The 12,681-nt window shown below is 35.4% G+C and overlaps 2 protein-coding genes across 4 annotated transcripts in view; one reads left to right on the top strand and one right to left on the bottom strand.

Moving 5' to 3' along the window:
• The window catches only part of ripk1l (receptor (TNFRSF)-interacting serine-threonine kinase 1, like), a 41,003-nt gene extending 36,661 nt beyond the window's left edge, over positions 1–4,342 (bottom strand). For both annotated transcript variants that reach the window (XM_052127895.1, XM_052127893.1), the window contains exons 1-2: positions 4,227–4,342; positions 3,741–3,926 (exon numbers count right to left, since the gene is read on the bottom strand). In XM_052127895.1, the coding sequence (XP_051983855.1) occupies positions 3,741–3,898 (158 nt within the window). In that variant the 5' untranslated portion in view covers positions 3,899–3,926; positions 4,227–4,342. The remainder of the gene's footprint in view (positions 1–3,740; positions 3,927–4,226) is intronic.
• Positions 4,343–8,374: 4,032 nt separating this feature from the next.
• Positions 8,375–12,681, top strand: part of dusp22b (dual specificity phosphatase 22b) — a 34,816-nt gene continuing 30,509 nt past the window's right edge. For both annotated transcript variants that reach the window (XM_052127920.1, XM_052127919.1), the window contains exons 1-3: positions 8,375–8,536; positions 12,245–12,278; positions 12,365–12,447. In XM_052127920.1, coding sequence (XP_051983880.1) covers positions 8,516–8,536; positions 12,245–12,278; positions 12,365–12,447 — 138 coding nt within the window. In that variant the 5' untranslated portion in view covers positions 8,375–8,515. The remainder of the gene's footprint in view (positions 8,537–12,244; positions 12,279–12,364; positions 12,448–12,681) is intronic.

Consider the following 12,681-nt stretch of genomic DNA (forward strand, 5'->3'; position numbering starts at 1 on the left):
TTGGACCGAAGTCAAGTAGATTTAATTTATATTTGTGAAGAAATATATTTCATTATTGCTGCTGTAATATAGAAACAATTAATTAGTTTCACCTGTAACCATCGCTCTACTTTAAATTTACTTCCAAAGAAATTATTAAATGGAGGGTGGTTCTCCCCAATTTGGCATGCCAAATTCCCAATGTGCTCTAGGTCCTCATGGTGACATAGTGACTTGCCTCATTCCGGGTGGATTTGGATTTGTGACTCCAGGTGTGGTAGTCAGTGTCTTTACGTGCTGAGCTACCCAGGCCCCCATTTAATATGATCATTAAAGTTTATCATTAATTATTTTTATATTACAATTCACAGACTCAGCAGACAAAGGAAATAGACTTAAACTTTGGTAAGGCTGAAAAACCGGCATAAAATACAATAGAAATACACAAAGAAGGGAAATTTTATAATGGGGATGAAATAAATTTGACATATCATGAAGTAATGTTTACCACAGATCTTATTTTACTCATAAATCCAAAACTCTCATGTATGCTTGTTAATTCAAACTCCTCTTTAAAAAATTCAAATGCAAACAAACCCACAAAATTACTTTCATCTGCTTAAAGTTGCTCTTGCTATCTCTCTCTCTCTATCTATGTGGCAGACTGGGTGTGTTTCCCAAACAGTGACGTAACTCACTGCTTAACCACCATAGTACGATGCATCATTGGAGAAATGAACTAGCTAGTCATGACTGTTTCCTAAAACCCTAATAACTATGTTGCACATTCATCATTCGAACTACGGTGGTTCAACAATATAGAGCTGTTGTTAATGAAGTTGCGCAGGGTGTGGAGTAATAATTTCTGTGATATCAAATCATAATAGCTCATTTACACAAACACCAGAAAGCTGTTTAATGCACCAGATCTCCCGAAGACATGAAAGCATTGTCCGCTGTGTAAAGCGACAGGTACATTGTGCTGTATTAGTGGGGTATTTTCCATCTACATCAGACTTCTAGGTTTCCCAGACACACTTGAGCACATGCGCACTCAAAAACATATAAACAACACTTATGGGTTAACATAAACACATAAAGGCATTGCTCCATGTGTGATAAAGCGCTTATGTAATATATTTACTGTACTAATGCATTAAATTATCATAAAATGTTATCAGAGGTTTACGAAACATGCTAAGTTGAAATACTGGCTTCTCCGAAAACAATGCTTCAGCCAGTATATTCAACTTTGAAATGTTCCGGGCTGGAATTTCTGTTTGTGTTTTGGCCTGTGTGATCCCGCCCACTGCACATTTCCCAATAGTATTTAGACACCCCGGGTTGCCAGATTTGAAACAAGTTAGTTGGCAAACACAGTGCACTGCAGCCATGGAAGCCAGCAATACATCTAGCTAACATTGACAAAGTTATAAAAAATCCACATGAGCTAGTTTATAATTTGCAAACAATAAAAACTTTGCAAACGAATACATTAGCTGATCAACTTACATTGTAAGGCTCATCGCTTGCCATTGTCAGTTTGCTCGTTCCTGTTGCGAGTCCTAGACACGGACCTCAACCAGTGTGAGCTTCGAGTCTGGGGAGGAGGGGGCGAGGGAGACAACTCTCACCAATATTTTGAATTTGGACTGCAGTACCCATTTTAAATGCTTAATGTCAATGTTATTGCTCCTTTAACAGCCATGAATTGCTTAAACGGCTGCATTCGCGTTTACGTGATTTTTCAGGATGCTGCTTTCTGCAAAACCTAATTTTCTTAAATGTATGTAAACATGGTCAAAGTCTTGACAGAATGAAATATATATATATATATATATATATATATATATATATATATATATATATATATATATATATATATATATATATATATATATATATATATATGGAATAAAAGATATAGAAGCCTCAGCGAAGTCAAATGATGTCCACACAGCAAACTAACAACGAATGTTCATTGGAACAACGGTGTTGGGAACTTTGGAACTTGCAACTGTAGTTGGTTAATGACGCATTTGGGAAACGCACCCCAGTCTGACCGTCAAACTTCAACCTTTTAAAACTAGTTGAAAATTGAGACAAGGCTTTGTCAAGCCATCATCATTCTCTCAACAAACTTTACCCATTTAGTCAACAGAAGAGTTCTTGAAAATATTAAATATGCTACCCTCAAATCATAAACCCTGCTTGACTGTATAGCCTTTAACTAAAATACAATTATCTGTACCACAATGAAAGTATCGGTACTTTCGGTATCGGTACAGCCTCTAAAAATGGTATTGGTGCACCTCTAGTATGGACTATTTTTAAAAGAAAACCATTAATTAAATATTTTGCACCATCCCGTTTATATTCTACCACAGGTGGGACTGTCTGCTAATGCCGAGTTTATACTACACGATTTTAAGCTTGATTTTCGCTCACCGACAGTTTTGTGGAGATTGCCGACAAAAGCCAGAAATCGTAGGCAAATCGGAGCTCGCTCCCATGAGCGACGATTGCAATGTATGAACTATCAAAGATACGATTTGTGAGTAGCACCGACGCATCGCCGATGTCAGCGAGATATCTAGAATGTTAAATATCTGGACATGTCTGCGATTCCAAATCGTGCAATGTGAAATGTGTTTTGACTGAATACAACTGCAGCGTTGACCTACAGTCAATGAGAGAGCAAGAAACGGGTCATGGTAAGTTTCAGTGGAAGGAGTCCTGATGTACCTGCAACAGAACATCAACTAGCATGGCTGCGGTATCAAACTCTCAATCGACCAAAGAAATGGAGGAAAATTAGTGGAACATTGGCAGGAGCACCAGTGTCTGTTTTATGTTTCATCTGAACTGTAGCACAACCGGGTGGAGAAAGAGAAGAGCTGGAGAGAAACTGCCAATTCTCTTGGTCAGTCTGTAGCAAATAGGTTGCTTTTTCAGTAGGAGGTACTTTTTCATATTGTAACCAATAAAATATATGATTAAAAACATACACATCATATTCAGAAATGCATAACATATGATCATGGATTTGTTTTCATATCTCGTATCACTTCTCGCGTGTACTCTGTTGTGAAATGTCATTTGGAGTCCAGGCAGAGTCGTTGGATATTCATCAATAGTGAAGTGTGTTGCAAATTTGTCGTGTAATTTGAAAATGCTACGACTTCCATGACAAGATGGACAGTTGTGTAATATGAACGGTACCATGATCCGATGTCTTTGAAAGTCGTGTAGTGTGTAGGAGGCATAAGGTGTTTGGCATGGTAGGGACAGAGATTTTCATGAGGGATCTGACAGATGGGGAGGGGGGGTTCACTGCAACAATCATATAGAAATGGTAAGCCTACTTCTTAAAGTCAATGAGTTTCCATAATACATTATCAGAAATAGAATAAATAACAAAACAGTTGAGACATTTTTCACGCTAGCGCCATCTTTGATTTTAAATGGGAATGACGAGTCTGTGAGGGAAAACTTAACATCTCTTCAATAGCACGAACGGTATAAAGCTGTAAAAAGCTCCAACATAACATCTGATGTCCCACAATTCATGTTCTTTGTATATTGGATGTTCATGATCAGATATTTTATCAATGTTTCGTCCACGGAACGATCCAAAAACATTTAAACTGCAGTACAGCCCATTGAGGAGACTGCACATCTATCACTCACTGCCTCGTTGTCATTCCCATTAAGAATCCGTGAATAAGGTCTATACTCATGAACTAACCCCTCATACTGACCCATTGCGAGGGGGGCCGGTGTATACCGTCTTCAGGACCACATGGCCCAGTGTTTTGTGATAGCACAGATAAACTTCCCCGAAACCTCCATAATCCAGCGGCTCTTTCTTGATCAGATCTGCAGATTTCATAAGATTCAGGCTCGATGCTGTAGCCATGCTTCCTCTCTGGTTAAAATGAATTTTCCTTAGAAGAAAATAGTTAATAAAAAAGATAAATATAAAAAATAAACCCGCTGAGAACACAACTTAATTGCGGAAGTAGAGAACATTGTACAGAACGGAATGTCAATAATTTTCTACGTTCAAAAGTAAAATTTTCAATTAAGAGATGATTAGATTAGATACACTAGGCACAACAAATACAGAAATGAATTGTTTATAAGCGAAACTATGTATTTGGCGATGTAGTAAATAAAAGTTGAACATGGCAGAACTTTTCTTTTGTTAGGACACGATACTATTAATCAGATAAAACATAACCTACCCTATTTGTTTGTTGACTAGAACAATAAGAGTTTTATCTTCTATCGAAAATCCATCGTTAAAAGTGATCAGAAACACACACTGTGTCTCATTACGCTGCTCTCTGCTTCCGGTATATTGTTTTACGAAGTGAAAGTAAAACTTTCAGACTCACATAATCAACTTCAGAGAACAAGATCAAGTAGTTCACGAACTGCTCGTGTTAAAGGAACAGTTCACCCTAAAATTTAAATTCTCTCATAATTTACTCCTCCTCATGCCATCACAGATGTGTATGACTTTATCTCTTCTGCAGAATATAAACAAAGATTTTTAAAAGAATATATCAGCTCTGTATGCCCATACAATACAATTGAAACATTTTAAGCTCCAAAATGCAAATAAAGTCAGCATAAAAGTAATCCATAAGATTCCAATGGTTAAATCGATCTCGTCTAATTTGATATGATAGGTGTGGGTGAGAAACATCAATATTTACATAAGTTTTTCCCATAAATTCTCCCTGCCCAGCAGGGGGCAATATGCATGAAGAAAGCACCAAAAACAAAAGAAGTACTTAAATAGTGGAGTGGTTGAGTGGATACAATGACACCCAGGACGGAGATGTGCGGCGACCTTGGTGTGCACACATGTTAAGTTTGTACATTTGTACAGAGATAATTTCACCTCTAAAGAACTAAATCATGCCAAAAAATGACCACAAAAATGACTAAAACAGCAATTGTGAGTGGGGTGGTCAATGGGGTGGCCAGGCTTCGTTCCATGGTGGCCACGGCCACCCCCTAGCTCCGCCACTGTTCTGCAGAAAAAAGAAAGTCATCCACATCTGGGATGGCATGAGGGTGAGAAAATTATGAGAGAGATATAATTTTGTGAACTTTCAATTTAAGTAACTGAAATACATATTTAACATGTAGATATACTTAATAATATAATTAAACTCTCAATTAAGAATATACACACACAAAAAAAAATTGTAACCTATTTTTCAGATTTACGCATTTCAGTTTTATAAAAAAAGGCTGACAAATCAAATAGTGTAATATTTAAAAAAACTAAATATTTTTTTATTAATTCATTTTGTGTTATTAATTAAATTTTTATTAATACATTTTTTGTAAATATTAAATAGTGCAATTTAAATTTTGTTATTAAATTAAAATGTGTAAATCTTAAACATAGGCTAGGTTAAAATATTATTAGTAGTTTAATAGTGTAGTTCATTAATCAAATGCATCATTACGAATAATTTCAAGGCATTGCAACATTCATGCAGTTTTGAAAGACTTTGAAAGACTAAAAGATTCATCCAAGTATTTAAAAAAAGTCTAAAACTTATTTATGGAATGATATTCCAGACATTATTCAAAAGGAATTGCAAATTGTATTTGCAATTGCGTTTTCAATTTGTGGACGCATAAAATGTGACATAATCCAAACGCAATTGCAAATCGCGCATTACCGTTTGCATTTTCGTTTAAGTGAACGCACAGTGACTGCCAGATTTCAAATGGAAAAGCAAAGTCCGTTTGCAACTGTGTTTCCCATATCTTACGAGTTTTGGCCCTGTCATATTTAAATAGCAATTTCAATTACCATGTCTGCTTTTTCACTTTCTCAGCGTGGCGTATGTAGCCAGCCAAAACTCAAATGGAACACTATTTTTTTTTTTTTTTTAATTGCAATATTAACAAACAGAACAAGACGATACATACAAGAAATATAAACAATCTTTCAAAACAAAAGAGAAATTATGGTTCAGAATACATTAAGAGAGGAAATGTGAAAGAAATTTAAATATATTCAACAATAGTCTAAAAAGAAAAGAGAGTAAGAGAAGAAAGAAAAAAAACGAAGAAGAGGGCACAAAAGAAAAAAACATTAAGAGAGAATATTAAACATGGCACTAATTCTGGATGTTTTCATTGCTTTCTTGTTAACAGAAGTTGAAATTGTATTTAAATACATCTTCAATTCTTCTTTGAAAAAGCTAAAGTGGGGTTTACTTTTCATATATTTACATTTATGGATATGAAACTTTCCAATATATAAAAGAAGGTTTATACAAAAACATGCATTAATTAGATTCTTGTCTTTAACATAAAATCCAAAAAGAATGTGTCTATATGATAAAGAAAAGTTACATAAAACCTTTTGGACAATCAGAGCATCAATATTGTTCCAGAAAGACCGAGTAAAAAGACATTCCCAAAACAAATGATCAACAGTTTCAGAGGAGGCTTCACAAAAGAGCAGGAAGTATCAATATCATTTCTAAATTTCTTTAAAAAGTATTTAACTGGATAAAATCTATGAATAATTTTATAGGATATTTCTTTAACTTTATTAGTTAGAAAGAATTTCTGAGGAAGTGACCAAACATATGACCATTTAATATCATCAAAAAGGTTATTTCAATAAGAAATGGAGGAAGGAATTGAAGTAACAGGGTCCAAAAATAATGACCTAATTTTATAATTGGATTTATGTATTGAAAAACAAATAGAACCAACCACAGTAGATTCAGGGCTAGGGGGAGAAACAGAAGTCACTGTAGCACTATTATTGTTTCTAAACAGCATACAGATTTCCAAAGAGATGGCCTTGAAAACTATATTAAATTCTTTACTAGATACTGGGAATTGGTATCCTGAAACAAAATCGGAATAATTAAATAAATTACCTTCACTATCAAATAGCTGGTTTAATATCACCCCATTATTGAACCAGTTTTCAAGAAATAAAGATTTCCTCTTATGAAGAATATTACAGTTGTTCCAAATTAAAAAATTGTGTGGCGAGAAATTATGCTTGTAAATAAGTTTCCAAGCCATAAGCATCTGCTGATGATAACTGGAAAGTTTGACAGGAAGTTTACTAATTGAATAATTGCACATTAAAAGAAAATGTATATCTCCTACTTGAGAAAAAATATATCTTGGGATTATACTCCAAATAGAAGATTGATTGTGAAGGAAACGTTTAAGCCAATTAATTTTTAAGATATTGTTAAGAGAATCAAAATCAATGAAATTTAAGCCACCTTTATTATAAGAATTCAAAATAACTGATTTTCTAATACTCAAATGAAATACTAATTCCCTTAGTATTTCCATTTCCGATGCCTTACACAGAAACCTGTCAATCAGGGTCAAGGGTGGGATTATGCTATGGGGCGTGTTTGTCTTGGGAAGTGACATCACTCACAGTCGACGGTCAAGAGGTGATGCCCTGAACAGACGCCGATTTATCAAATCAAATCAAATCACTTTATTGTCACACTACCATGTACACAAGTGCAACAGTAGGTGAAATTCTTGTGTGCAGTTCCGAGCAACATAGCAGTCATGACAGTGACGAGACATATACCAATTACAATAAACAACATACTTACACAACACAATTTACAAATCAAATGTACACATACTTACACAACACATATACAATGTACAGTAAACAATACACACAATATACAATACAATAAGTAGGAGTATATGAAATATATATATATATATATGAAGTAGTATATTGAGGAGAATATGTTGACAGTCCAGTGTGAGATTATAGATGAATAAAGTGCAGTGCTAATTATTGATCCTGATAGACTGTGAGTGATGTCACTTCCCAAGACAAACACGCCCCATAGCATAATCCCACCCTTGACCCTGATTGACAGGTTTCTGTGTAAGGCATCGGAAATGGAAATACTAAGGGAATTAGTATTCCATTTGAGTTTTGGCTGGCTACATACGACGCTGAGAAAGTGAAAAAGCAGACGTGGTAATTGAAATTGCTATTTAAATATGACAGGGCCAAAACTCGTAAGATATGGGAAACACAGTTGCAAACGGACTTTGCTTTTCCATTTGAAATCTGGCAGTCACTGTGTGTTCGCTTAAACGAAAATGCAAACGGTAATGCGCGATTTGCAATTGCGTTTGGATTATGTCACATTTTATGCGTCCACAAATTGAAAACGCAATTGCAAATACAATTTGCAATTCCTTTTGAATAATGTCCGGAATATCATTCCATACTTATTATCACACACCAGCACGGTAATCGATGTTAGAAACGGTGTACGTGCGCGCTCTCGCTTCTTGTCTGTAATAATGCGTACTGTACCTTTAAGAGAGGCTCGTCCAGGAACTGAACACACTTGAGCGTGTAAAGACGTTTACTGAGAGCTCACCGGCCGGGAAATCAGCCCTAAGTAGTGATCAGAAGTGTTGATATTCACCGACATTTGATTTCAAGCGGATTCCTGCATTCTATTGCGAACATTGTGGAATGGGAAACGGAATAAATAAGGTAGATGGTCATGGCTTCCCGGGTCTGTTGCTGCACTGTTTTCGCTCCGTAACTTTGAAAGGGAAATGCGATGTTAGAAGTTTGATGGCGATCGATTCCAGCAACCAGCTAGCAATCACGTAGCAACGTCCTAGCCTTACGATTTCACGATGTAAACACTTTATTTGATAAAATAACCAGTAGTATGTCCAATTGGTCTTTACGGAGATCATATTGTGACAACTAGCCCCGGTCTCTATATCTGAAAATATCTCCACACTGAGAGAGAAAGACATTTCTAGATATTTGTTTTAGATTAAAAAAATAAAATCTAACTTTTTATATGTGTACATTTTTTCAATTTGGGATTTCAGGCATCTGGAAATGGCTCTTAGAATGATATCATAGTTTAAGTAATTTTAGATATCTTTAATTACTTTTATTTACTTTTAAAGGCTTTCTTACTAGTTACAATCACATAACAGATAGCTGAAATTAACATTAAACCAAATTACAGATATTAAACATTTTCATTTTGAATAGATGTAATTCCATTGTTGATATTTAGTAACAATGTAATTATTGAAATATTAAAAAATATAAATATTGTTTTACTAGTAAGACATTCATAGCTGATAGTGATAGAAAATATAGATATTTGGCCATTTTCAGATTTTCGCATCGCCCGATAACCTTGTTTTTTCAAGTTTCAGCAAACTTGTTACTGTGTATTTTTTACTTAAGAACTTTGTGTACATCTAATTTGCCATTTGGAATGGCCAATTTACACTACTTAGTAGGTCATTGTGGTGGTGCGGTTACTCACCTCAATCCATGTGGCGGAGGACAAGTCTCAGTTGCCTCCGCTTCTGAGACCGTCAATCCGTACATCTTATCACGTGGCTTACTGTGCATGACACGCATGTGGAGGCTCATGCTACTCCACGAGCAACTGACCACGCCCCCCATTGAGAGCAAGAACTTCTAATCCAGTCACATGGGTTACCCCATGTGATTCTACCCTTCCTAGCAACCAGGTCAATTTGGTTGCTTAGGAGACCTGGCTGGAGTCATTTAGCACGCCCTGCATTCAAACTCATGACTCCAGGTGTGGTAGTCAGCGTCAATCCTCGCTGAGCTACCCAGGCCACCTCATTTGCCATTGTTAAATTGTATTATGGGCTTTTATATCAGACATTCTGCTCTTTAGATTTCGCATTGGTCATTGTAAAACCTATATCGGTGGACCACTGCTGACATGTATAGGCTATATGGACTCCCAGCTAGTGAGAAATTAATTGTAGATATCTGTAACTGCATTTTGAACAGGTTTGAATGAGAGATCATTGTGATATTCTACTAGCAAAAATGCAGGTACAAATAGGGCTGTGCTGATACAATTATATATCGTTATATCAATATACTGTTTCTTGCAATATTGTATGGACACTTTAGATCTCTGTATTGACATTTGTATTGATCCATATGTATATTTATATCATACAGTGACATACAGTTAAATAACGATGAAGCGTGTCATCCAAATAACATTGTTTTGCAGTGAGTTCAGAACTACGGAGCCCCTTAGATGACAGGGCGGGAATATTTTTCTTGAAAAAGATTTGTGTGCCCTCATAGTACATTTTGCATTCCCTTGCAATAAATTGACCATGGTTTTACTACAGTAACCATATTATAGCCATGGTATTTGTAGTAAAACCATAGTAACCACAAGAATAACCATCAACTCAACTCAACTCAACCTTTATTTATAGAGCACATTTATAAAAATAGAAGTTGACCCAAAGTGCTTTACAATACATAATTAATTCACAACATAGTATGCATAATATACCCTTAAATAAATACTAATAAATAGAGTCTAAAATCTATATGCCTAATTAAAATGTATTTTAAAGCAGATTTAAAAAGGCCGTTGGAGCTGTTGATATGAATTAGAAGCTTGTTCCAGAGTTTGGAATTAGAAGCTTGAATTAGAAGCTTGTTCCAGAGTTTGGGGCTTATAATAGCAAATGACCAATCACCCTTCAATTTGTAGCAACAATGAGGAACTTTCAGCAGACATTGGTCAGCTGACTTAAGTGCTCTAGTAGGAGAGTATGGGACAAGAAGGTCACAGAAATATTGAGGTGCGAGACCAGATAGAGCTTTATATACATAGAGCAGAATTTTTAAATCTATCCTCCATTTTATGGGGAGCCAGTGTAGGGATACTAATACTGGTGTAATGTGGTCAAACTTTCTAGACCCTGCAAGGAGCCAAGCGGCTGCATTCTGGACCAACTGTAAATGGGACAGAGCAGTTTGCGGCAGTCCGGTATACGATAAGTTGCAGTAATCTACCCTTGACCATATTAGCGAATTAATCACAATTTCTAAATCTAATTTTAGATTTTTGTAATTGATCTCAGATGGAAAAGGCTGCTCTTAACAACAGCACTTATCTGTCTATTTTAAAGCAGTGATGAGTTCAAGATCACTCCAAGGCTAGTTGCATGATCTTGCACATTTAACGTTAGCAGACCTAGTTGTTCGACCTGTCCAGGTAAAGAGGACTTGGAGGGGCTGAGAATCAGGACTTCAGTTTTACTCTCATTTAATTGTAAGAAATTGTCAGCCAGCCAGCATTTAATATCATCGAAGCAATTTAGGGCATTCTCTATTGATAATTTTTATCCAAGCATGCTGGAAAATAAGATTGAGTGGCATCAGTGTAGCAATGATAAGACATGCCATATCTCTGAAAAATTGAGGACAGTGGGCGCATGTACACGGAGAATAGTAAGGGTCCTAAAATCGACCCTTGCGGTACCTCACATAATAGAGGAGCAGATGTAGAGGAGAAGTTTTAGAAAACTTTCTTCCTTTCAAATAAGAGGCAAACCACTGGAGGGCCGTGCCCTGAATGCCAACCACACACTGCAGATGATCTAAAAGAATATCATGATCAATAGTGTAAAATGAATCATGGTTAATCTATAGTAAAAAAAAAAAGCATGGTTTCTTTTAATTGTTACTACAGTATTACTATTGTAAAACCATTGTTTCTGTCCAAAAAAAAAAAAACTCCAAAACACAAGACATGGAACTGTCATTGTGATTACTATAGGAGCCATGTTTACTACAATTGTGTATGATTAATACTAAGGTTTTTCTACAGTAAAACATTAATAACTATGATGGTTTCTCTACGAAAATATTGGTTAAAATATGGCTACTGTAGTAAAACTGGCACAAAAAAAATCTATTTTAGAAAAATAAAATTGTATTGTATTGTGCTTGGCGATGCACAGCTTTAGTTACAGATATCAGTAATTACCTATATGTGTCTTACTAATTAAAATTCAGTTTTTGGCATCAAGAATGGGAAATTCTCTGAGTAATGACATTTATTTTTTAAATCAAGAATTCACTTTTTTACTAGTACAAACATAATTACTGATATAGAAAAATGTGCAAATGTGAATTTGTATTTTAACCAGGAAAAATTTAATTATATGTATCTTTAAGTAATATCAATCTACCCATTAATTTGAAACCTTTTTATATATGTATGTATGTATGTATGTATATATATACACACACACACACACACACACACACACACACACACACACACACACACACACATAATATATCATTTGACTTTGTAATAATGTATAATATTGCTTTAGTTGTGAATGAACAAACTTGCTTGTGTTGCCTCAGGTTCTGCCAGACCTGTACTTGGGTAATTTCAAAGGTAAGGTTTTAAAATATTATTTCCAACACACAACTCATTAAAATCTGCATTTAGGAAAGATTATACATGTCCATTTATTCTTACAGATGCCAGAGACAGGGAGCAACTGGCAAGAAACAACATCACACACATCCTCTCCATCCATGACACTGCTGCCCCTATTCTACAGGTAGTTAAACATCCTGCACCAATATCTTGCACATCTACTCAAATCTATGCACACCAACATAAACCAAATAACTATATTAAAGATATATATCAGTCTAATTCAACATGTCATTTTTTCTAGAGACAACTGTCCATAAGCCATTTGTAGTTTGATCCCCTTGGTTCGGGAAAACCGAAAGCAGTGATTCCTTTTGCAATTCCGTTTAGTGGCACAGAAATGATACACTTCACCTAA

This window comes from Xyrauchen texanus, chromosome 6 (genome assembly GCF_025860055.1).
Source record: "Xyrauchen texanus isolate HMW12.3.18 chromosome 6, RBS_HiC_50CHRs, whole genome shotgun sequence".
Taxonomy (NCBI): Eukaryota; Metazoa; Chordata; class Actinopteri; order Cypriniformes; family Catostomidae; genus Xyrauchen; species Xyrauchen texanus.